Raw genomic sequence first — 26,694 nt, forward strand, 5'->3', positions numbered from 1 at the left:
TCTAAATAAGTCAAAAGGACGATTATAGATCAATAAGTTTCTATGTATATTCTGCTACTTGATCGAGCTATTTGTAAACTCAACAACAGAATGTAGCTGGGTTTGCTTCTCTTAAAAATAAGTTACAAATATGAACAGGAATAGTCTACTCAACACATTAAGCCTGCACCGCCTTTCAATACAATTGCAGCTGATCAAAGTCATTTACCCATAACTCTGTACCGTCCTCTCAGCAATCAGAAAACTGTCAATCTCTACCTTAGATATTCTCAAAACGGAGCTTTCACAGCCCTCTGTTACAGAGAATTCCAGAGGTTCACAACTCTGAATAAATAAAACTTCTCCTCCTCTCAGACGTTGGGGCATCCCTGGTTCTAGGCTCGCCAGTCTACTTAAACTCGTTGCCTGCATCTATACTATCTAGCTCTTTTAGTAATTTGTAAGTTTCAATGAGATCACTTCTGATTCTTCAAAACTCTAGCAAATGCAGGCCCAATGTTTCGTTATCAGACAGTCCTGCAATCCCGGAAACAAGTCTGGTGAATCTGTGTCACACAACCTCTACAGCAATATTTTACCAGAGATAAGGAGGTCAAAACTGCACACAATAGGCCAAATGCTATCTAACCAACCTCTAATACAATTGAGTAAGACTTCATTATTCAAATCTTCTTGCAATAAAGGCCAATAATCCATTAGTCTCCCTAATAGATAGCTGTAGCTACATTTTAGCCTTCTGTGACTTGTCAACACAGACAACCCGGTCTTTTAGTGTGCAGATCCAACAGGCATTAAGGAAGGTAAATGGAATTTTGGCAATTATTGCTCAAATGAACAGAGTATAAAAGTAGAGAACTGTTGCTACAACTGAGACCATACCTGGAATACTGTATACAATTTTAGTCCCCTTGAGTAGGGATGTAGTTGCACTGGAGGCAGCTCAGAGAAGATTCATTAGATTGATTCCAGAGATAAGGGATGAAGATGGAGAGAGATTGAATAGTTTAGACTTATACTCTCTGGAATCTGGAAGAATGAGAAGAGATCTAACTGAGGTACTTAATATGCTAAAGGGGATTGACAAAGTAGACATGGAAATGTTCCCTCATGTGGGGCAATCTAGAACAAGAGGTTGTAGTTCTTGAAAAAGTGACAGTAGATTAAAAACAGAGGTGAAGAGAAAATACTTCTCTCAAAGGGTTGTGATTCTATGGAATTCACTACTCCAGACCGTTGTGGATGCTGCGACAATGAGTAAATTTAAGGATGAGATAGATAGATTTTTAATTAGTAATGAATTGAAGGCTTTTTGTCAAACATCACCTTGTTATATATTTATGGTACCTTTTACAGTCCATTCTTAAGTTTTTCCGAGATCATACTTATATTCTATTCACGCTTACAATATCAATTTATTGGTCATCCTTTTGCACATTCTATCAACCTCCAAATCCTCAGAATTGCTATTATTTATAGCCATTTTATTGGGTTTTGTTTAAACCTTTTTTTAAAATCCTGAACTTCCTTTGATACCTGCATTTTACTGACTTTTGTGTTTTTGCACCTTGAAGGAATGCACAGTTGCTGGAAGTCATGCAAAATTCTTCAAAGACTGTTCATTACCCACATATCTTTTAATGCATTGTCCCAAACCATTTCAATCAATTTGTGCCTCACACCTCCTGTAATTTCTGTTCTTCAAATTTAACACCCTTGCTTCAGAATGAATGACCTCATTTTCAAACATAACATAAAATTCTATCAGACTGTAACCATTCAAACTGGAAGATTCTTCTACAAAATTATTAATCAGCCCTTGATCCATAATACTAGATTTAAAATAGCATTTTTTTTCTGGTTGGCCCCTCAACAAGCTACTCTGGAAAACCAGCCTTAACAGTCATCACAGTGTTCTTGACAAGATTTGTAGCTCAGATTGTGGATGAAGCTTTTGTGCTCAATTAGTTTACCTAATCCAAATGCAGATTAAAGTCACCCAAGAGAACGGTGCTGCTCACACTACATACTTCTCTCATTTCATGATTAATACCAATGCCTGCTCAATCACCACTATATGGTGGCCTATAAATAATACCCACAATTCTGCTGCCTCTTGCTATTTCTTCCTTTCACCTAAATAAATTCAACACTATTCTTAGGATCCAAGGTCCTCTCTTGTTGATGTACTGATCCAATCCTGTACAATCAGTGCAACTGCACCTCCTTTTCCTTCACGCCTGTCCTTTCTAAATGTCAGATATTGTTGAATATTCAACTGTACATCCTGGTCACCATGTGGCCATGACTGTGAAATGATAATTAAATCATACCCATATGTCTCTATTTTTGCCTTTAGATCATCTATCTTGTCGTGAATGTGATAAAACTAAAAATGCTGGAAATACTCAGTAGATCAGGCAGCATCTCTGCAGAGAGAAATAGACTTTCAGGGAGACACAAGTCACTCAGTTCATATTTCTTGCAATCTGATGTACAATGTGACACCAGAGAGAAGTGATGATGTTCAAAAATAGATCAGCACATCAATACAAAAGTAAACAGCAGCAGCAGCACAGGAAAAGGTGAGGAAGAAAATTTCACTATAATCAAACACATCATTTCAAACCCCGTGCGTTTTGCCTGTTGCCAGAGCAATACAATTCAACTCCGTGTGTTAGGGAGAGGAGTTTATATTCTGCGGTTATGATTGTTACTTGCATAACTCATGATTACACTTGATTCTTATAGAAAGCACTTCTTTCTTGTCTGGTTTTCCTTCAGCTCAAGCAGCCAAGTTTAAATTGGAAATATATCCATTTAAAACAGTGGTCTACCTTTTTTAATACAGCCTTTCATTATAAAATAAGCAACTTACCCAAACTATTGTGACCATTTTGCATTGAAGCACCAGTGCGAGTAGTTAACCTGAGAAAATTAAAAAATAAGAATCTTATTATGGTATGGAAGGAAGATTTATTCTGAATTGGCAATAGTACACTAAGGGGAATATCACTACATATCTTGAAATATTCATGAAAGCTGCATACAGTTTAAGCCAGTTTCTAGTAAAATATGAAAAGTAATAATAATTTTGATAAATTGCTCTGGAGATTGAAAGCACCTCTTCCACCCTTTAATGGTTTCAGTATTCATTTTACTTACAAACAACAAGTCCAGCAATATTTCAGTCTCTGAACCACTTCTGAGCTGGTTTATATTTCTGCATCCTTCTCCTGAATACTTTTGAACCTGTTCAAAGATGTTATTACACACCTCTTTCTGGAGTCGGTGGGACTTGAACCAGGGTCTCCTGGCTCAGAAGTAGGAACATGACCGCTGCACCACAAGAACCCTCGTGCATGTGTCTCCACCACTTGCCAATTGGTAGCAGACCTGCTGTGTTTTTAATTCTCTCGTGATGGGGTTAACGAGAGCTTATTAGTATGGCAATTGAATTCACATTCGGGCTCCAAGAAAAAGCGAGAGGTTTTATAGAAAGAAATCATGTCAACTATTAGTGCAAGTACAATTTGCTTGTGATGCTAACAATACAGAAGATTCAGCTGCAGTTGCTATGGTTATCACTGGTACTCATCAGTGCTGACAGTGCGTACAGCTGTGTTTCCTTTTACCCGACAGCCACTTGCATGGAAGTTAGATGAGTGGCTGAAATGTATTAAACAAATTCCACATACGTACCTGAAGCAGTAATTATTTATTATTACTGGCACCTTAAAGAATGTACATTCATTAAGAAATGTGTATACTGCAATTTGTATATTTCAAGGAGTTGGAAGAATTGGATATAATTTGATCATAACAAAGATATAAAAGTCATGAAAGAGATAAAACATAGACTTATTTAAATAATAAGTGAAGAAAGGATTTGGTTATCATGAAAAACAAACAATAAAGGCAGACCTCTAAATAGCACAGGAGAGAAATTTTGAAGGCATCTAATCTCATTTAAATCATTAAAACTATTCAAGTTTTTAAAAGGAGGCAAATAGTGAATCAGTATTTCTACTGGCGAACAAACAATTTAGAATGAGTACTAGAACCATAAAAGAATAAGCCAAGAGAAATATAAGGCAAAGGTTGTCAATCCCAGTTAGTTATTAAAGCTGAGAAGCAAAAAAAGCTTTGAGGCATGGAAGGGAAATATAATGAAGGAACTGGAGTTTAGTTCTGAATTATGAACCAAATTATTATCACCTGTGTCCAAATTTGAACTTCAAGGTTAAAAAGAATCTTCCTCTTTAAACTATACAATTAGCAAGGAAATCTCAAAGGAAATATAGCATACTGATATTATGATGGTCTCTCAGGTTTTCTGATAATCATGAGGATAGAGAGCGTTAGGAATGCCTCTCACCTGGACTGCCTTGTTGAGCTACACCATTCTTCTGCTGGACCACTGTTATGTGGACTGCGCTCAGTTGAAAGATCACTCGAAACTGGGTCAGCATTCCTTCGCCTCAGTTTTGCCGGGGGTTCCGTCTGGCTGTCACTTAAACTTGCTTCATCATTACCAGCATCCTGCTGTAAAAAGATAATATTTTGCTTTCAGAAAGTTTAGAGAATGTTTGCCAAACTTTAATGGGTGAGGAGAATAAAAGTCGATTTCTAGTTATTAAATTCACATATTCATGCTTGCAACCAACAAATTTATAGGAATAATTGAAAATTCCATCCCAATCCCATCCTTTTCAGCATTTGCCAGTAAAGGGCAAATGCAATTTACAAGCATGAAGTTATATGACAGCAAAAAAACCAAAATGAGAAATCTGTGCAAAAAGATTAGTTAAAAAAAGTAATTGGAAGTACAGAAGCAATATGCATTCTATCACTAATATGTTTCTCTTTGTTTAAGAGGTAAAATCTTGTCCAAAGTTGCACCCCAGACAGAAAGCTGTGTTGACACATGGAATAAATGGAACTCTCATTATCTGTTGTGCTTTAATTTTACACATTAATCTCTTATGTGGGACTTTGTCAAGAGCCCTCTCAAAGTGTCTGAGGAGTCACAAATGGTGCTGAACACTGCACAATTGTCAGAGAACATCCCCTCTTCTGATCTAATGATGGAGGGAAAGTCATTGAACTGCTCTAAAAGGTGTGTTGTAACATCCCTGAACAGAATGATTAAAATTATATTGAGGAACAAGGGCTCTTGTGGTGTAGTGGTTGTTTCCCTACCTCTGGATTAAAAAGCTCGGTTCAAGTCCAACCTACTGCACAGCTTTATAAATAATAACCATGAGCAGGTTGATTAGAAAATATCTACCCTGAGGATCTAGGGCTCTTGTGGTGCAGTGGCCGTGTCCCTATCTCTGAGCCAAATAGTCTGGGTTCAAGTACCACCTGCTCCAGAGGTTTATCACAATATATTTGAATAGATTAATTGAAAATTTCTACAAGGGAAACTCCTACATGGTGATATCCTGGAACTGAGCAAACTGACCTCGATGGCCACATCCTTTGTGCCATGGATGACTCCAACCATCAGAGTTTTCCCCCCAATTCCCACTGACTAGTTTTGCTAGAGCTCCTTGATGCCCCATTAGATCAAATGTTGCCTCAATGTCAAGTCTCACCTCACCTCTTGAATTCAATTCTTTTGTCCATATTTGAAAAGGCTATAATGAGGACAGGAGATGATATTTGTCCAAGTCAACCTTTATCCTTCAACCAGCCTCACAAAAGCAAATCATCAAGTTGTTTCTTTCAATGCTGTTTGAAGAACCTTGTTTTCAGTAAATCACTTGCAAGCTGTAGGCAAATTATTTCCACCAGTGACTTCAAGCCTCCAATTTCTTTCTTCAGTCTCATGTAAGATTTTTTCCTAATTCAATATGACTCTACCTATGAAGCTGGTGTAAAGGCAGATTTTACGAAAACCACAAAGTCAGAAATCCATTTGATCCAAACAGATGATCTGAATGTGGAGCCTCAAACAGAAATACAAGAGTAACCCGATTTTCTTTATCATTATTAAACCAAGACAAATACCAAAGTTTAAACCTAAATATACATAGAATTATGCAACCCCAAGACATGATAATTCAGTAAGGTCTAAATTGGATTTTAAAAGTCGAAGACAAGTACCTTCACTGGTTAAACCACATGTGAGGCACTGTGTACTGTACTGATCTTCAAGGAAGGTTACAAATGGGTTGGAAGCAGCTTGAAGGAAGTTACTGGACCAATATGTGGAATGAATGGGTCACCTTATGAGGAAAGGTTGGACAGGCAAGGGTCGTTCAGAAGAGTACGAGGGCTACTTGAGTGAAATGTGTTAATAACATATGCCAAGGACCAAGGTAGGGCAGACATGAAAAGAATGTTTCCTCTTGTGGGAAAATCTCAACCTCGTGGCTCAATGTTTAAAAATAAGGTGCAGCCCAGTTAAAACAACAAACAGATGAAATTTCCTCTGAGGAGAGTGTTTGGAATTATCTGCCTGAAGCGGTGTTGGAGACAAATCTTCGAACAGTTTTGAGGCAGAGGTGAATAGATTACTGTTAAGCCAACGAATGAAAGGTTATCAGGGCTATGTGGAATTTGAAATTACAATCAGATCACCCACGATCTTATTCAATAGTGAAGAAGGCTTGAGGGGCCAAATGGCCGACATACACTTCTTGTGTGTGTTTGAAGTATTGCTAATTCATTATCATTACTAGAAGACCATGTGTAAGTAGTTAATATTTTTACCCTAACCTGTTCAATTTTACTCCCTTTCATATGCTACACTTTATTCTGCATTTTGTGTTTAAATTGCCAATTTCCGGTATCAAAGTCTATCAATTTGGTCATAAGAAAAGAAGCAATATAGCTTTTTGATTATACTGTGGTATGTTGAGTACAAAACACCATTTACTAGTTCTTTCTTCACAACCATAACGCCAAACCATGCTAGATCCAGAATTACTTTAAGGAAAATGCACCACAGAGCAATGAAAGAGCAATAATTACCAAATCCCAGAAGAATCACTGTCCTAGAGTTGAACAGGCTACAAACAAAGACCTGAAGTCATATGAGACAAAGTAATACTGAATGCCAGGAGTAAAAAAAAATCTACCAATATTGTGAGTGCTACTCTAAAATGTACTGACAATCAACATTAATGCCTTATTCTGGAAAGGAGAAAAAAGAAAAAATGATACAAAACCTGTATTCATAAGTAAAAACTTTCCAAAATACATCATTAGAATCCAGAAAAACCCTGAACTTGTATCGTGCTCTACAATTATGTTGGCTCTAAAAAATAAACTAGATGAATGAATAAATAATTTCAACTGTAAGAAAGTATCAGTGTTATAAAAGACTAAAGACTTTACAGGTTAAAGGTCACTGCAAATGCTTATGAGTGCATATTCCATATGTTTTACAAAGAACCGTATTTTCTCTTATACTCACAAGAGAACAATTGTAATATTAAATATATAATTGCCTAGCTAACAGATTGCAGGTACATGAATTTTGTATTAACATTATTTTTGTATAAAGGAAGTAACATAAAAGACTTTCCTGGAATGTCTGGAATAGATTGGACAACGTCTTTTGAGAGTGAAACAGACTTAACAAAACAATTGAAGGTGGAGGCGGGTACAATTACAACATTTAAAAAGGATGGGTATCTGAATAGGAAGGGATATAGGCAAAATACTGACCAATCTGATCAGGTCAGATTGGGATGTCGGATCAGCGTGGATGATTTGGACCAAAGGGTTTGTTTCAGTGCTATGTGACTATAAGTTGATTCCTTTCAATGTTAAGAAGGAGGCTGACATTTTTTCTACTCATCCCTACTATGAATGTGACTCAAAGTTACATATCCATACATTCCCACACAGGCTGAGCACAAGACCATCACAAAAGTTAAGTAGTCATGCAAAGAAAAGAGATTCAGTGGGATATTACCTATTAAAATAAATAGGCTGAGCACAACAAAACAAACTGGAGGGGACACTGCTCATCACTATCCAAGATCGTTGGACCGAAGGGCCTGTTTCCACACTGTAAGTAATCTAATCTAATCTAATCTAATCAACAATTGCAAGTTCACACTGCAGAATGAAATGAAGTTGCAGTTATTCTATCATGGGATGTGAACATTATTGGCACAGCTAGCATTTATTGCACATCCTTAACTGAAAGTGAAAAAAGGGACAGTGAACCTGGTACATTTACATCAACAGTGCTGTTAGAAATGAAAGAAGCTCCAGGATCTTAATCCAGCACAGTGCAAGAACAGCGATTCTAGTTTCATATCAGGATGGTGCCTCACTTTGAGGAGAAGTTATAGGCTTTTCCAATGCAACTGCTGCCCTCATTCAAGGTGACCGAACTCATGGGTTTGCAAGGTGCTGTAGAAGAAGCCTTAATGATTTGCTGCATTGCCACTGAGCATCAGTGATGGAAGTTGTTTCTGGTGATTGATGGGCTGCTATGTCCTAGATTGTGTCAAGCTTAAGTGCTTTTGAGCCACAATCGCCAGGTAAGTGGAGAATATTCCATCATAACAGTATGGTTGTGCCTTTTAGATGCCAGATAGTCTATGAGAAGCTGTGGGGATACTGGAATGGACTTGCTACAGAATACATAGCCTCTGATGTACTCAAATGACCACAATATGTATATGACTTCGAGTTTAGTTTCTGGCCACCCTAGGATATTGTTTGAGGTGATTCAATGATGGAAATAGCACCAAAGACAAGGGGAGATGGTTAGATTCTCTCGTGTAAGGGATGGCCATTGCATGGCACTCATGTGGCACAAATATTACTTACCACTTAACAGCACAGGCCGTGATGTCATCCAGGTCTAATTGCATACAGATGTAGACTACTTCAGTATCTGAGAAATCGAGAATGGTATACTGAACACGAGTAAGTGAACATCCAACAAAAGGAGACAAGGTCCCTGGTGAAGCAGCTGAAGATGACGGGGTCATGCGCATGACCTGAAGGGGGTCCTGCAGTGATGTCCTGGGCTGAGAGGATTGGCCTCCAGATGACCATCTTCTTCTATGGCAGTTATGACTCCAACTAGTTCCTCTAATTCCCACTGACTTCAATTTCGCTCAGGTGCTTTCAATGTCAAGGCCAGGTAATCTCAACTGACTGAGTTCAGCTCTTTTGTCAATTATTTGACTAAAAGCCATAATGAAATCAGCAACTAAGTGATCCAAGTGAATTTAAACCTAAACCATATCTACCAAGCATCCTAAGCTCAACACATTACTTCATAATGTATGACTATTCCGACACAGGAAACTATAGCAATTACTTTGCTTACGAAAATATTTCACAACAAGGAATGAGGTGAATAACCAATTACATGAGAACCAGTGTAAAAGTATCAGTTTAGCAGAACAAGTAGCTGTGTGTGACGAAAATCAGTTAAATCACACTTCCTCCAAATAGCAGAGCACCAGTGTGCCCTGACATTGAGTATGCCAAAAAAGAGAAGAAAGGGAAAATCCGATTTCTGTAAAATGAGGAACTTCCTCATCGCTGAGACCTCAACCACGATCCCTACAAAGTCCCATCCTAAAACTACATTGTTTCCTCCTTTTTCAAGTGAAAGCAGCAAGAGATTCAATGACATTCTAGGACTTTACTCAAGTAACTACTATTTTTCATCCAAGTTTACAAATGAAGGGAGCAGAATTTTAACCAATTCGTTATTTCTAAGTCTGATACAATATTTATCAAACACTTTCATCTTTGATTTAATATCACCACACGGCCAGCTAATTGCAGCTGAAACCCCTCAAATAATGGCTCACTCATTTTGTAATTTCTAGTTAGCAGCATTATTGAGAAAACTTCATAGAACACCTAAGTGTGGAAACAGGCCATTTCATTTTCCATTTGGTAATTATTACCAAGAATTATTAGAATAAAGTTAAAAGTTAAAAATCTACAGGATTTCAGTATCAAGAAGGTTTTTAATATTATACACAAATATCCACAAGTCACCATTGCACCCAATACCAAATAAAACATGCTATCTAAACCAGGAATTAAACCAACATTAGATCTGTTTATATGCTGAACTCTATCAGTCACTTTTGCCAATAAAAGGTCATATTCCCTTGTAAAACTGGATGAAGTTATAATCTGCGAACTACATATGAAAATGGGGAACACCCAATGACATTGTCGATTGCTCAATACCCATATACCACCACTGGCTCAAGAGGAGGAAATGGACAGCTGACTTCTTGAACTGCTAGCGTCAGAGGAGGGGCAGTTTATGATTTTCTGTGACAGTGAAGAAATGGTTTTATAGTTTCATCTCATAATATCCTGCAGCTTAGAGGAGAACAGGCTTGTGGTCTTGCATTGCTCTGCTACTACTAGGTGATAGAGATCACATATTTGGAAGGTCCTGCTGAAGCAGCCTTGGCAAATCTTCAGTACTATTGCCAAAATGCTGTCTGGGCCCTTAGCTTTTGCAGATTCTCGTGCCTTCAGTCATTTCGTGATGTCATGGGGATGAATTAAATCCAATAAAGAGTAACATCTGTGACACTGGGAGCCTCGACATGCCCTAACGATAGATTATCCACGTGACACTTTTGGGTGAAATTGGTTGTAAACACTTCAGCTTTATCTTTGCACAGATGTGCTGCACTCTAATCATACAGAATGGAACATTTGTGTTGCCTCCTCCTTTTATTAGTTGTTTAATTGTCCACCACCATTTACAGCTGGATACAGCAGTACTGCAGAGCTCAGATCAAATCCACCAGTTCTTGAATCAGTCAAACCTGTTTATCACATGCTGCTTCCATTGCTCAGCATGCCACCATTCCAGTTTTGTACCTTCACCTTGACACTTGCTGTGACCATGGATAATAAACTCTGATCATCTGCAGACTCAATAAACCTTTTAAATCCACCATGTGTCTTTTAAAAGATTTATCCAGCCAAACAATGGTGAAAGTAAATTCAGTGGCTGTGTTTTGTTTTGAGACAGAGACAGACACTGAGGCCACGTAATGTCAGGCACAGAGCGATGAATTTAACAAAAAATTGAACTGTAATCTCCTGAGAGTCATCTCAGACTGTGAACGTGACTGGAAAAAGCAGATACCAGAGACATATTTTGTCTTCCTCTTTCAAGAATACAAATTATAGGTAAATTAACCCTGATCTGTGCTTGCTAATGGAAGATGAGTGAGCTGAGGTGCTCATGGTGCATTGCGCTGGGGTACTTGCATACACTAGTCTGGGTTTGAGCACTGACAGTCACAGGTGTAAATTCACCCAATAAGTACTCCTGCTTCATAGCTTAAAGGACTCTCACACTGAGTGCTAGAAGTTAGCCAGCCAACTTGCCAGTGGAAGAGAAACAGGACTAAAAAGGATTTTCTCACTCAAAATGCTAGAAGCCAGGTAGTCAGTCAAAAGGAAACAGCATAAATAATTTGAAGTAACCTTCCAGTCCAGGAATCTTGAAATTGGCTGCTCAACTACTAACATGTCAGTCTTTACTCTTCATGAACAACTCAGATTTAACCATATCACTTTAACTTTCCTTTTACTCTTTTTATTTCTAATCTGTTATGTTATTTCTTGTCGAACTTAGTAACTAATAAATTCTCACTTTGTTAACTCAAGAAAACTTGGTTAAATTAGTTCCTTTTAAAACAATTTCATTTGGTCAAGGAAAAAGCTATCTACAAAGGAAGCAGGATCCTTTGTAAATTAGCCATGAGCTGAAAATGTGTTGCTGGAAAAGCGCAGCAGGTCAGGCAGCATCTAAGGAACAGGAGAATCGACGTTTCGGTCATAAGCTCTTCTTCAGGATTCAGTAAATTAGCCATGATACAACCAACTGATGGGTCCAGTGAATGAGGAAGGAAGGCCAATTCATCCCTCCCCAGCTAAGAGCTTGACAATGGAACTGTAGTAACTTACAAAACCTTATCTTAGGATTTGGTCATATCACACCTCGTTTTCATCCATGTTTGGTGTGGATTTTTGGCATTCCGCCCTGGATACCTCATTAGCCCTAGCTCAATCTCCAGGCTTGGTGGGGATGGTAGACTGGTGAACATGCCAGACCATGTTGTTACAGACAGTGGTTGAAAACAATTGTACCATCAGTACCTCACGATGCTCTATTTTGAATTGCTTCAAAATCTGTCCCACTTAGTACAGTGTTCTGTGGCATTACCACCATGGAGGGCATCCTCAAATATCATGAAGGGACTTCATCTCCACAAGGAATATGCAATATTCATTCTGTGATGTTCAATACTGTCATAGACAGAAGTTTCTGTAATATGTAGACTGGTTTTTCCCTCTTATTGATTCCCTTCCCATCGACTTAGTTTCGCAGCCATGTCACGTTGTCTAACTCAGTAGTGATGCTACTGAGCAACTTGTGACAGACATTGATATTTTCCACTAGAATACATTGCATGCCCTTGTCACAGCAGTGCTTACTCAAACTGGCATTCAACATGAAGGAATACTGTTTCATCAGTTGATGGACAGACAGTAGGTGATAACCATGAGGTTTGCTTACACCATGTATGACTTGAAAACATGAGAATGGGGTGCAGAATCAATATTTAGGACTGATAGGGCAAACCATTCCTGGCTGCATTACAATGTGCCGTACCTAGTGGGTCCAACCTACCAAGAACGGTACTGTTGACGTCTGGGGCACTGGTTGTACACTATGACACAGTACCGCAGCGCTTCACAGGAGGCTACACAGCAGTGAGGATATCACCTAGAAAGGGTACAAAATGTCTGCAAACTAATTTCCCAGCTCGGCGAACATACCCACAACAACTGCAACAGGAAAAGATTTACTCAGTATATTGGGTGTTATGTCTGGCAACTTTCTGACAGCTTTCAGATGGTTCCAAACGTTAGTCTTTGATTTTAAATTTCAGATGAATGAAGAGCATTCTAATCAACTAGACGGTCCAAGTTTTACTCTTCTCTTCTAATCTCCTGTTGCATTTTTGTTTAAAAATTGGAAGTACCTGGAAGTCTTTTTAACAATTCTAAAATACAAGTTTAACAGACAGTGCCCAGGTTGCAAACAGATTCCATTCTGGAGTCCATTCACAAGTTAATTTGCATGCAACTCAGAATACAATGCACCACAGTATAAAATAACCATTCGTAAGAGGAAATATTTGCATGTCGGATCTTTAAAATTACATCCATGTTTGGGATCACATTCGTATCAGCATTTGTAAGTTAGACATTCATAAACTGGGAACTCCCTCTACTTCTATGTGGCTATTTACCCATTTGTTCTTTATTTTTTCATCCTGCACATCTTTCCTCATATTTTGCATGTTTCATTGTAACACTCTACTGTTATTCAATCCCTTACTGCATGCAACATATATGTAACTCGTGAATCCTGGCTCCCTGTCAGATCTTTTGTTTTAACTCAAACCACCAATTGTGGGAAGACCGGATAGCAGAAGAGATATTGTTACTTATTGTCAATAGTTGCCTTTTGGGGCACTGCAAATGTAACAAAAACAAAAATCACTAAACTGTGACATTACACAACAATAGCAAACAGGAATTTGAAAAAAAATTACTCAAAGACAAACGAACGACTTGGGTTTATGATGATATGTCACCTTAATACTAAGTATTGAGAGGAATGGACAAAATATAGAACATTACAGCGCAGTACAGGCCCTTCGGCCCTCGATATTGCGCTGATCTGTGGCTCATCTAACCCACACTATTCCATTATCATCCATATGTTTATCTAATGACCAATGAAATGCCCTTAAATTTGGCAAATCTACTACTTTAGGCCGGGCATTCCATGCCCTTACTAGTGTCTGAGTAAGGGACCGACCTCTGTGATCTGTCCTATATCTATCACCCCTCAATTTAAAGCTATGTCCCCTCATGTTAGCCATCACTAACCGAGAAAAAGGCTCTCACTATCCACCCTATCTAATCCTGATCATCTTGTATGTCTATTAAATCACTTCTCAACCTCCTTCGCTCTGACAAAAACAGCCTCAAGTCTCTCAGCCTTTCCTCATTAGACCTTCCCTCCCTACCAGACAACATCCTGGTATATTTCCTCTGCACCCTTTACAATGCTTTCTCATCCTTCCTTTCATGCTGTGAACAGAACTGTATGCAATACTTCAAGTGTGGCCACATCAGAGTTTTGTACAGCTGCAACATGACCTCATGGCTCCAAAACTCAATCCTTCTAATAATAAAAGCTAACATATGCCATCTTAACAACCCTATCAACGTGGATGGCAACCTTCAGGAATCTATGCACATGGACACAGAGATATCTCTGCTCATCCACACTATCAAGAATCTTACCATCAGCCCAGAACTCTGTATTCCTGATATTCCTTCCAAGGTGAATCATCTCACACTTTTCCACATTAAACTCCATTTGCCACCTCTCAGCCCATCTCTGCAGCTTATCTATGTCCCTCTGTAACCTGCAACATCCTTCCACACTGTCCACAACCCCACCGACCTTAGTGTCATCTGCAAATTTATTAACCCGTCCTTCTATGCCCTCATCCGGATCATTTATATAAATTGTAAACAACACAGTGGACCCAGAACAAATCCTTGCAGTACATCACTCATAACTGAACTCCAGGATTAACACCTGCCATCAACCATCACTCTCTATCTTCTTTCAGCTAGCCAATTTCTGATCCAAACCACTAAATCACCTTCAATCCCCGAAACTCTCTATTTTGTGCAATAGCCTACCATGTGGAACCTTATCAAACACCTTACTGAAGTCCATAATCACATCAACTGCTTTACCCTCATCCACCTGCTTTGTCACCTTCTCGAAGAACTCAATAAGGCTAGAGAAGCATGACCTACCCTTCACAAAACCTTGTTGACTTTCCCTAACCAAATTATTCCTTTCCAGATGATTATAACTCCTATCTCTTATAATCTTTTCCAAAACCTTACCCACAACCGAAGTAAGGCTCACTAGTTAATGATTCCCAGGGTTGTCTCTACTCCCTCTTCTTGAACAAGGGAACAATATTTGCTACCCTCTAGTCTTCTGGCACTATTCCTGTAGACAATGACAACATAAAGATCAGAGCCAAAGACTCTGCAATCTCCTGCTTAGCTTCCCAGAGAATCACTGGATAAATCCCATCCGGCCCAGGGGACTTATCTATTTCACACTTTCCAGAATTGCTAATACCTCCTCCTTGTGAAACTCAATCCCATCTAGTCTAATTAACATAACATTTTATTTTCCAGAGAGCAAACCTGAAAACAGGTCAAGCAGCTTCTTCCAGTAAATGTAACTATAAGTGTAACAAAGTTGTCAATGACAAATGTATAGTATTAAAAGGGACATTATATGCAAGCAAAATATTAAAATTTTATAGACATGTCAACCTAGTGCTGTGACATGACCAAGTATCAAGAGCTTTGCAATGTGTGATAATTCTGATATGGCAAGCAAATCTTAAGAATTTAGAAATATTAGTAGATTTGCCATTGCTGAGCAAGCTGAATGTTTACCAAGAGCAAGAATGTTAAATCAGTACCCCTAGAAATGCTGAAGCCAAATAGTGCAGGCACTGAAAATCTGAAATCAAAGAAGAAACCGGAGAAATACTCAGCAATCAGGTTGCACATTTGGAAGGCGAAACACAGTCAACATTAGTTGATTTGAAATGCCATCTGCCTCATGCACTGGAAGCAATCATGGGAATTGTGTGTACTCAAAAAGCATTCCTACCTATGACATCCAGAAAGGTCGGAAGACAAGTGGTGAGGGTGACTCAGAGTCTGCACAGGGACATAGGCATGCTAAGCAAGTGGGTAAAACCTTAGTAAAGCAACATATCATGGGTAAGTGTGCAATTTGGCAGGGACAATAGAGGAGCTAAATAGTACTTAAAAGGAGGAAGACATCAGAAAGCAACAGCACAGAGATCTGGGAGTCATCATGCATAAATCACAAAGCTAGTATGCAGGTTTAGCAGGGAATAGAGAAGACAAATGGAATCTGGGGCTTTATTTAAAGGGAATAGAGTATAAAAATAGAGAAGTCTTGCTAACACTACTGAGCTTGAGTTGGTTGGGCAAGTACTTATTGGAGTTTACAACAATGAGAGGTCACCTTGTTGAAACATACAAGATTCTTACAGGACTTCAGGCCAGATGCAGAAATACTGTTTCAATTTGGGGGAAAGAAATAACCATAACATGAATTGGTGTTCACATGTATTACATCGGAACACTGTTGTTAGTACATAAGGGCTTCATTCTTATATGGCACCCTACTACAGACCACTGCCTCTTGTTAATTTCCTGTCAACTTCCCTGTCTCACACTCAGTATCCCCTGTACACCCGACAAACGTTTTCCCTGAGCTCTGTACTTAATTTAAAAATCCATTTCTATTTTCCTACAGTTTTGCTGAAAGAATTTTTTAAAACATTAACTTTGTTTCTCTCATCTCCAACAACAGGTGCTGCCTGATCCACTAAGTATTTTAGTCTGGATTTATAACAGGTAGTAAGAGAAGCCATGTTTGATTGTAAGCTTGCCAGATGAATATTTCCTGAGTATTTCAAAAAACATTTCTGTTGACTGAAACCATATTTATTTACAAATCTAAGAACACTTTGCCCTTAGTGCGTTGGAACATCAAATGCCACTTATTATTACAAAATTAAATACCCTTAACCACTGCGCACAGCAAAACATGCACTGATTCCAAACCATTTTCTGAAATTTCCCATTACTCAGCAAAAAGTAGAGAGAGCTTGAATTAAAAGGCTTTACTTGAAAAGGTGTAGTCAATCAATCAGCAGTCCAATCTTTTTCAAAAACATTATTCTTGGGAAGTGAATGCCACCAGCAACTTCAATCCTTGTCCATCCCTGATTGCCCTCAAAGGAGGTGATGATGAGCCAACATATACTGAAATTAAGTACACATGCATGGAAGCACAACACCTTTTCAAACAATTGTATTTTGGTATTATGCAAGTATAGGTAACAATGTCCATTCTCTCCAAATGTTAACAGTAGTTAATATGAAATTTCTAAATTTTCAGAAAATCCTGCCTGGACAAACTTTAAAATGTGCCTTTGCATTAATTCCAAGTGATCAGTACTCAGTATGAATTGCTAAAGAAAATAACCTAGTGATGAAAACAGATCATTAATTTCAATAGAAAGGATACTTAGTATTTTCTAACGATAAGAAGTTGAAAATGTTTTGGATCCATTTCTGAACCAGGAGGCCCTGGTTCAAGTCACACCTGCTCCAGAAGGTAGTAGTAACGCCTCTGAACAGGGTGCTCTTATGGTGCAGTGATAGTGCCCCTACTCCTGGATCAGGAGGCCCAGGTTCAAGTCCCACCTGCTCCAGAAGTGTGTAATAACATCTCCAAACAGGCCAACTAGAAATAAAGATTAAATTTTAAAAAAACTTATATATAAAAAAAGTGTTTAAAAAATCAGTAAATCTTCTTGATTTAAAAATTGAAGCTTTTACAAACAATATGCACTGTATTTAACTTTATACGATCTAGAAAGTGCCATGATCTATCCATTATCAGTCCAAAGTGGACAGTCTGACACTTGTTTATTTTGAAAAATGTGTGGCAGATGGATTCCAATTAGAAGCATTGGGCTTCATGAACTCAAATACTGTGGAGGCTCAGTCATTCAATATTTTCAAGAAAAGAGGCTGACAGATTTCTTGATGTTAAAAACAGCAAAGAAATGGGGAACATGCAGAAAAAAAATTGCATTATGGCAGAAGATGAGTTATGATCCAGTTTAATTATGGAGCAGACTCAAACAGATGATTGGAACATAGCAAATAGGAACAAGGGTAGGCCAATGTTAAAGTAGATTACTCCTATGACTGTGCTGTCGGTCATGACAAACAAGTTTTGCAAGAAAGGGCTATTAAATGAATACCAGAGAGCAGACACTAGCAAAATACTGAACTATCAGCAAAAACATTTCCATATCAAAGTAAATTCAAAGCTACTTAACTTCAACCAAAATAAACAACTGCAAATGTGAAAAAAAAATCAATTGTACCAAAAATAATAAAATTATGGAAAGCATTTGTAAATGGATGGAAGTATATTGTAGATAAAAAGCAAACTACAAAATAGATACTGAATTTTTTTTTAAAACATGAAAACAGTTAAGTCAATGAATCCTAATTTGCTCCAGAGAATTATTAATTACATTTACCTATTTAATCACTAGGAGGAAGTAAGGACTGCAGACGGTGGATATTAGAATCGAAAAGTATGACGCTGGAAAAGCACAGCAGATCAAGCAGCATCCAAGGAGCAGAAGAGTCAATGTTTCAGGCATAAGCCCTTCATCAGGAACGCCCAAATTGTCGACTCTCCTGCTCCTCGGATGCTTCCTGAGCTGCTGTGCTTTTCCAGTGCCACACTTTTCGACTAATTAATCACTACAAAAACGTGCAGCACAAGTTTTCGAATGTGTGCAATTAAATCAGAAGGAGGAAACCTGGGCATTTGCAATGTAAATGAAGATGGCAAATTATTATAAAATTAACAGTACAATGACAGTGAGAGAGAGAGAGAGAGAGAGAGAGAGAGAGAGAGAAAAAGAGAAAGAGAGAGAGAGTGAGAGGAGAGAAAAGACCCAACCATCTTCAGCTGCTTCATCAATGACCTGCCCTCCAATATAAAGGCCAGAAGTGAGCGTGTTCAACAATGTTTACACAATGTTGCACACTGTTCAGCACCATTCCTGACTCCTCAGGTACTAAATACTTTAATGCTCAAATGTAACAAGATCTAGACAATATCCAGGCTTGGGCTGACAAATGCCAAGTAACATTCATGCCTCACAAATGTCAGACATTGTCCGTGTCTCTTATTGGGGATAGTCAATCTAACCACTGCCCCTTGACATTCAATGGTATTACCATCAGAGTTCACCACTATCAACACCCTTGGGGCTATCAATGCCCAGAAACTCAACTGGACTCATCGCATAAATACAGTGGCTACAAGAGCAGGTCAAAAAGCTAGGCACACTGCAGCAAGAACTCACCTCCTGACTCCCCAAAGCTTGTCCACCATTTACAAGACACAAATAAGAAGCGCAATGGAACACCCTACATTTGCTATGGGACTTTTTGAGTGTCCCAACGACACTCAAGAAGCGTGACATCACCCAGAGCAAAGCAGCCAGCTTGACTGGCACCACATTCACAAGCACTGTCTCCCCCCATATCGAAACTCAGTTACAGCAGTTTACACGATCTACGAAATGCACTGCAGAAATTTGCCAACGATCTTTGGAAAGCGCCTTCTCAACCCACAGCCACTTCCGTCTAGAAGGACGAAAGCAACAGATACATAGGAACATGACCACCTTCAAGTTTCCCTCCAAAACACCATCCTGACTTGGAAATATATCACCATTCATTCACTATCACTGGGTTAAAATCCTAGAATTCCCTTCTTAAGTGCATTGTAGATCAACCTACAGCACATGGACTGCAGTTGTTCAAGATGACACCTTACCACCATCTCTCAAGAATAACTAGGCACAGGCAATAAATGCTGGCCTGCCAGCAATGCCCATGTCCAGTAAGTGAATAAGAAACAAACATTTTCCTTGTAAAGAGAGAAAGAAACAGATACACAACAACTTCCACATACTTTTAGTTTTAAAATAGAAAATGTCGCACACCACAGTGAAAATTAACAGTGAGCCAGCATTGGTACACAAGGTAGGTCTGGAAAAAGCTGTTAGTAAGTTATTGGGGGCTGCAAAAAATTTCAGAAGAGTTTCAGAGCATAGAATCAGCTTGAATAGGTATTGAAAATGGTGCAATGGAAGAGGAGTTCACAGAATAAAGGCAGATGTTGCCACACAATTCATAGATGGGTGGGTTAGCTGATCTCAGAAGAGTTGATCTGATGGTGGGATGGGGCTTGGTTAGGGAGGAGAAATGAAGTAGAACTGATCCTGCTTAAAATATGGGTAAGAAAAATTTAAAACTGGAAGAAATGGGTTCTCCATCTGCAGTCTGTTAATTACTCTTTGATGCTGAAAACATATGAACTCTGAGTAAGGAGGAATCAGTCTTCCTGCGAAGTCCTCACATGGTCAACTGTTAACTACCAGAAATACACAATCTGGACAGCAGAAGGTCGAATTTCTGAAATTAATATATTAAGCAGATGCTGCAAGCATCAGAGAAGTTGATAGGTAGACACTTGATTACCAACGGTATCAAAGATTATCAGACAACACCAGGGTTATAGGCCAACAGGTTTAATTGGAAGCACTAGCTTTCGGAGCACTGCTCCTTCATCAAGTGGTTGGGCCCGAAAGCTAGTGCTTCCAATTAAACCTGTTGGACTATAACCTGGTGTTGTGTGATTTTTAACTTTGTACACCCCAGTCCAACACTGGCATCTCCAAATAAAGATTATCAGGGTCATGCAGGAACGCAGAGTTAAGTTGAAAATAAAATCAGCCTTGGTCCTATTGAATGGCAAAGCATGCTCAAAGGGCCAAGTGGCCAACTGTTGTTCCTTGTTCATATGTTTGTATGTTTTATGACAAAAGGCTCGAAAATAATAAATTACTTTAAAGTGAAACAACGTTAAGCAATGCAATTTCCATCAAGGACTTGCTGTGTTGAGTATGTTCACGATATAAAAATAAATACTGTGGTTGTAGATCAAAGGTAACTGGAGACTGGCAATAAATACTGGTTTGCCAGTGATACCTACACCCCACGAATGAATAAAAAACATCAACTAATTAAGGTGATGTGTCTTTTTAGGGCTTGCACAGTAATCCTTGAATATTGTCAGCACACACAAATAGTTCCAACAAAAAAAATACAATGAAAAACCATTTACAAATTATGAGTGAAGTGCACACTTGAACTAAAATTAATATATCTTTCATTAAGCAAATAGATACATCTGGAGCAACTCCAAAGTAACTAAACTGCTGAGAACATTTGGGTTGCATTGTGAGGACAGGTTACAGTAACTTCGAGCTGAGAAAGTAGAGTAATCTAATTGGAACAATTTGATAGAGTGATCCAGAAAAGAAGTTTAGTGAAGGAATCCAAAACAAGGTGCACAATTGTAAGATTACAGCAAAGTCAGCAGAACAGTTGGCATATTTCACATGACAGCAGCAGAGATGTGTTTTTTTTCCATTAAAGGTTAGGGATGCTTAATTATTTAAAAACTTCAAAATGGAACAATGCATTTCTAATTTTAAAGAGTAGTCATGGAATTTGGGTTAGGTAATGGAGCCATGCTCCAACGGAATTAGAATTAGAAGCCCTACTGCGCGGAAACAGGCCCTTCGGCCCAACAAGTCCACACCGACTCTCCGAAGAGTATCCAATCCTGACCCATTCCCCTACATTTACCCCTGACTCATGCACCTAACCTATACATCCCTGAACACTATGAGAAATTTAGCACGGCAATTCACCTCACCTGCACATCTTTAGATTGTGGGAGGAAACTGGAGCACCCAGAGAAAACCCACGCAAATAAGGGGAGAATGTGCAAACTCCACACAGACAGACAGTAGCCTGAGGCTGGAATCAAACCCAGGTCTCTGGTGCTGTGAGGCAGCAGTGCTAACCACTGTGCCACCGTGTCACCCCTTGAGAATTGAAACTACTCATCTCTATGTTCCTTTGGCAGGAGGTTACTTTATTATCTGGATTGTGTCAAGAACTGAACACAATTGTTAGTTTGGCAAACACCTGAAAATAAATTACATCGGTTTCAACAAGAAAATACTAAGTTTCAATAATATAAAATGTTTATTAATTTGTTCATGGGATATGCCTTCACCAAAGTCCCATAAGACAAAGTGTTGATCTCTTAATACAGAGAGACAACTACTCGTGTGTTTAACCTAAAGTTCACCACTCCTCCGGCAAGGGTCCAGGTGGGGCTTTTCATGGTAACCTCAACTGTCACTTTGCATTGCAAATCATTAGTCCAGCCTAACATGGGAACTGAGCTAACCCACCACCATCACTGGTTAGGCCAACATTTATTCCTGGTTGCAAACTGGCCTCGAGAAAGTGGTGATGATCTGTCTACTGTGCATTTGCAGGTTTTGGGGTAAAGGCATTCCCAGAATTACAAGGGAGAACCAGCATTCTGACCCAGTGGAAAATAGCAACATAGGTCCAAGTCAGGATGGTGTGTGACTTGGAAGGAAACTTACAAATGGTCATGTTCCAATGCATTCATCATTCTAGGTGGTTGAAATTGTGGGTTTGGAAGATGCTGTCAAAAGGAGTCTGAATGAGTTGCTGTAGTGCATTTACTCTCTTCATCACCACCTCTCACTGCTGCCACTGAGAGGTGGTGGTGAAGGGTGTAAATGCTAAAAGCAGTGAATGGGATCCCAAATAAATGGGCTTTGTCTTGGATTGCACTGAGCTTCTTTACTGATGTTGGAACTGCAATTATCTCGGCAAGCCTATCACATCTGATTTATGTCTTGATGATGGATAGGCTTTAAGGAATCAGAAGGTGAGCTACTCACCATAGAATTCCTAAATTCAATAATGCTTTGGTCACCACAGCATTTATATAGTTAGTGCAGTCCAGCTTCTAATCAATGGTAAATCCATGAATGTTACTAGTGGGAGATTCGAGTGTGATTAGTGATGGACTCAGGAGACCAATGTGGTCGTTATTGGCCAGATTGGATGTGTTCAGCCTTTTGCGTATAAGATGTACATTTTCTAAATTACCTGATAGATGCCAATGTCATAGCTGCGCTGGAGTTGCTCAGCTCGGGGCACAGTTAATTCTGGTACACATTTTCAGTACTACTGCTGAAATGTTTTCAGGGCCCACAGCCTCCCAAACTGTGATACACAAACCTCCAGAAATTGTCAAATGCAATGTTAATTAATTATTGCATTTTCAAAATAGATTACTCAAAGTTTTTAAAATTCTGGATATTTGTTATATAAAATAATAAAAATAGACTTGATGGAATGCATCTTAGGATATTAAAAAAGTATTAAAGAGGGGATCCAAGATGGCGGCGATCTGAGAAGATCGCACTGCAGGGCTTCGCATCACAGGACAAGCAGACGATCCTTTAACCCACCCAACCCAGGCCACCGTGATATCTTGGGATTCCAGAAAGTGGAGTCCCAAGAATCTTCTAAAAATTAACTTACCTGTGCTTCCAGCCATCCAGAGATGCCAAAAAAGGGAGGAAGAGTATTCAAGGCCACAGCAGCCTCAGAGCCGATTACTCTCCAGGCCCTGGTGAACGAACTCTCGAAATCTCAGGAGATGCTGGGGAAATAGATTGAAGAGAAGCTGGCTCCAATCTCTCTCATGCTGCAGAAGCATGAGCAGCAGTTGGGAGACCTGGAAAAGAAGATTGATGAGGTGGAGCAAACTGGTGGAAGCTGATGCCAGTTCATCCAAGGATAGGATCCAAGCCCCGGAGACACAGGTCCATAATTTGCGTGGCCACGTGGATGATCTTGAGAACAGGGCCAGGAGAAACAACATTCAGATCATCGGTCTGTCTGAGGGTAAGGAAGGTGAGTGGCCTTTGGAACTTATTGAGGACTGGCTGCTGAAATTCCTTGACTTGGCGGCTGGCATGAGAGGATTGAAGATAGAGAGCGCTCACCGGGTCGCAGCGCAGAGATCGGATCTGGGTCAACGTCCTCATCCTCTCCTGGTGCGGTTCCATCATTACCAGGATAAGGAGAGTGTCATGGAGGTTTCCAGAGTCCCGGGGAAGGATCTGAAGGCCCTAATTTATGAGGGCTCTAAGATCGTGTTCTTTCAGGACTTCTCAGCGGCGATGATCCAGAAACAAAAATCTTACAACGGTGTCAAGAGAAGATGGAGAGATATCCAGCAGTGCTTCAGATCACCTTGACGGATCCATACATCTCTTTGACACATCGGAGAAGGCAAGAGACTTTGTGGACAAACTAACCTAATTTGAACAATTTTAGTATGTATAAATAATGTTGTTTGGGTATGTTTATCATTCTGTAAAAGAAACAGAGGAAGTCCGGTTGGAACTTTATCTTTATTTTACTCTATTGATAATAATTTGGTTTAAACTATGTCTGGTGGTGGTGGAGATGTACAGTTTCAATTTCTAAGTTAGGTTATACCAAAGGATGAGTGGGGTATTAATTCCCCTTTTTTTTGAAGAAAATGTTTTTTTTTTATTCATATTGGTATTCTATGGCATGTTTATTCTTTTCTGCTTGTGTTTGTGGTGTGGCTCTCGCTGGGAGAAGTGAAGGTGGTTGGGATGGTTAGATGCCTGCTCATGGGCAGTTTGGGATGGGTAGTTGCCCCTCTGGGCAGGAGGTGAGTTCCCCTATTCACGTTGTTGGCGCTTTATATTTTGGTTTGTTTTTTGGCTTCTGTTGTATTTTATTCTCAATAGTTTTGTAGGTTTGTTAAATGTAGTGGTTTTAGTTTATGTAGTTTTTATATTTGGTGGATCATGTGACAATAAGGCTCAGCAGTTTGTAGTTCGGGTTCCGCTTCTCTGGAATTTAAATGTTATTGCAGAAGATCATGGCTAATTAAATGGTGTACCTGGAATATCAAGGGAAGTCAATCACCAATTAAAAAGAAGGCACTCTTGAATCTTAGAGGTGAATATTGCTTTGTTACAGGAAACACATTTGGATGACAAGGAGCATCTGAAATTACAGCAAAATGGCTTTGACCGAGTTTATTTTTCATCATATAATACCAGAAGTAGGGGAGTGGCTATATTGGTTAGGAAGAATCTCCCATTTAAGTTGTTAGAGTGTGTTTTAAAGACACACATGGGAGGTTTGTAATTCTTAAAGCCTTGAAAAATGGGGAAGAATATGGTGTTTTAAATGTTTATTGCCCTCCAGCTCATTCCCTTAAATTTTTGGTAGATGCTTTTTCTAAACTGATAAGTCTTGAGTCCCGGCACATCATCCTAGGGGGAGATTTTAACTGTCTCATGGATCCCACAGTAGACAGGTTGCCCAAAGGTCCCTCGATACCCTCTGTACAAACTAACAGTTAGTGGGTCTGTGTGGGGAGTTAGGGTTGGCGGATGTCTGGAGACGTCTCCACCCTACAGGTAGGGATTTTACATTTTTCTCCAATCCACATCAATGTCACATGAGGATTGATTTTTTTTGTGACCCCTGCGGTAACCCTGGATCTGGTGGCATCTTGGACGATTGCCTTCTCTGATCACGCTCTGGAGTACCTTATGGTTAAGATTAAGGACGTTACAGTGGGTTCGAGGTACTGGTGAATGGTTCCATTTATCCTCAAGGATAATAAGTTTGTGGAGTATTTCTCTGGGGAGATTTGGGCATTCCTAGACACCAACATAGGCTCAGTTGGTAGCTTATCCGTTCTCTGGGAAATTGCCAAACCTTATGCTGGGGATTAGTTATTTCATATTCCGCCAGTAAGAAGCGGCAGAAGGGTGAACAGCAATGTCTCCTTGAAGCACGGTTGAAGGCAACAGAGAAGGCCTACTTTGACAGACCCTCGTTGGTCAAACTACAGAGGATTACGGTGCTGCGGTCTGCATTAAATTCCGTGCTCACGCAGATGGCAAAGGAGGAGCTGGCTTTTGCAAAGCAAAGATTATACAAGCATGGTGACAAGCCAGGCAAATACTTAGTGTATCTTGCCAGAAAGAAGAGTGCTCCACAAACCATTACAGCAATTAGGGAAGGGTCTGGGAACCTAACATGTGATTCTAAAAAGATTAATGTGGCGTTCCAGAGATTTTACTCTAAATTATACCAATCTGAGGATTGTGAGGAGGAGCAGGCCAAAATGGAATCCTTTTTTTAGAGATCTGAAGCTCCCGGGTGTGACTCCCAAACAGTCCTTTCTCAATGCCCCATTATCAGAGAAAGTGCAGGAAGCTGTGAGGCAGCTTCTGAGTGAAAAGGTGCCAGGTCCTGATGGACTTCCCAGTCAATTCTATAAGGAATTTATAAGTACACTGTCAGGCCTGATGCTCAATATATTTAATGATTCATACAGTCATGATTGTCTCCCATCATCTCTGAGAGAGGCCAAATTTCACTTATCCTTAAAAAAAAGGACCTGCAAGACTGTGCTTCGTACAAGCCCATCTCGCTCTTAAATGTGGACTTTAAAATCCACTGTAAGATTCTTGTGTCAAGGCTGGAGACTGTTACCTTCTATTATTAAAGAGGATCAGACGGGTTTTATAAAGGTCGCAGATCCTCCAATAATGTTAGGAGGGTGCTTAATGTAATTCAAGCATGCCAACAGCAGTCAATACAGCGATTGTTGATTTCTTTAGATGCAGAGAAGGCATTTGACCGAGTTAAGTGGCTGTACCTTTTCTATACTCTAGAGCGGTTTGGTTTGGGCGAAGTCTTTATAAGATGGGTAAAGGTTCTCTACAGTGGCCCTCTTGTAGCGATCATCACCAACAGGGAATGATCAAACAATTTTAATACTTTTAGGAGTAGCCAGCAGGCCTGTCCACTTTCACCATTGCTCTTTACGTTGATGATTGAACCATTGGCAAAGGTCATTCGTGGGGATCCCAATATATCAGCTCCAGAAGTGGGGTCAAAAGTTACATAAAATTTTGTTGTATGCAGACGATG

At 39.4% G+C, this 26,694-nt stretch overlaps 1 protein-coding gene across 2 annotated transcripts in view; it reads right to left on the reverse strand.

The window, feature by feature from the left end:
- atad2b (ATPase family AAA domain containing 2B) overlaps positions 1-26,694 on the reverse strand; it is a 132,359-nt gene that overhangs the window by 93,066 nt on the left and 12,599 nt on the right. For both annotated transcript variants that reach the window (XM_087977413.1, XM_087977410.1), the window contains exons 2-3: positions 4,376-4,542; positions 2,876-2,925 (exon numbers count right to left, since the gene is read on the reverse strand). In XM_087977413.1, coding sequence (XP_087833539.1) covers positions 2,876-2,925; positions 4,376-4,542 — 217 coding nt within the window. The remainder of the gene's footprint in view (positions 1-2,875; positions 2,926-4,375; positions 4,543-26,694) is intronic.

Source organism: Chiloscyllium plagiosum, unplaced genomic scaffold, assembly GCF_037043375.1.
Source record: "Chiloscyllium plagiosum isolate Xiang-an unplaced genomic scaffold, Cpla_swu_hap1 HiC_scaffold_3, whole genome shotgun sequence".
NCBI lineage: Eukaryota > Metazoa > Chordata > Chondrichthyes > Orectolobiformes > Hemiscylliidae > Chiloscyllium > Chiloscyllium plagiosum.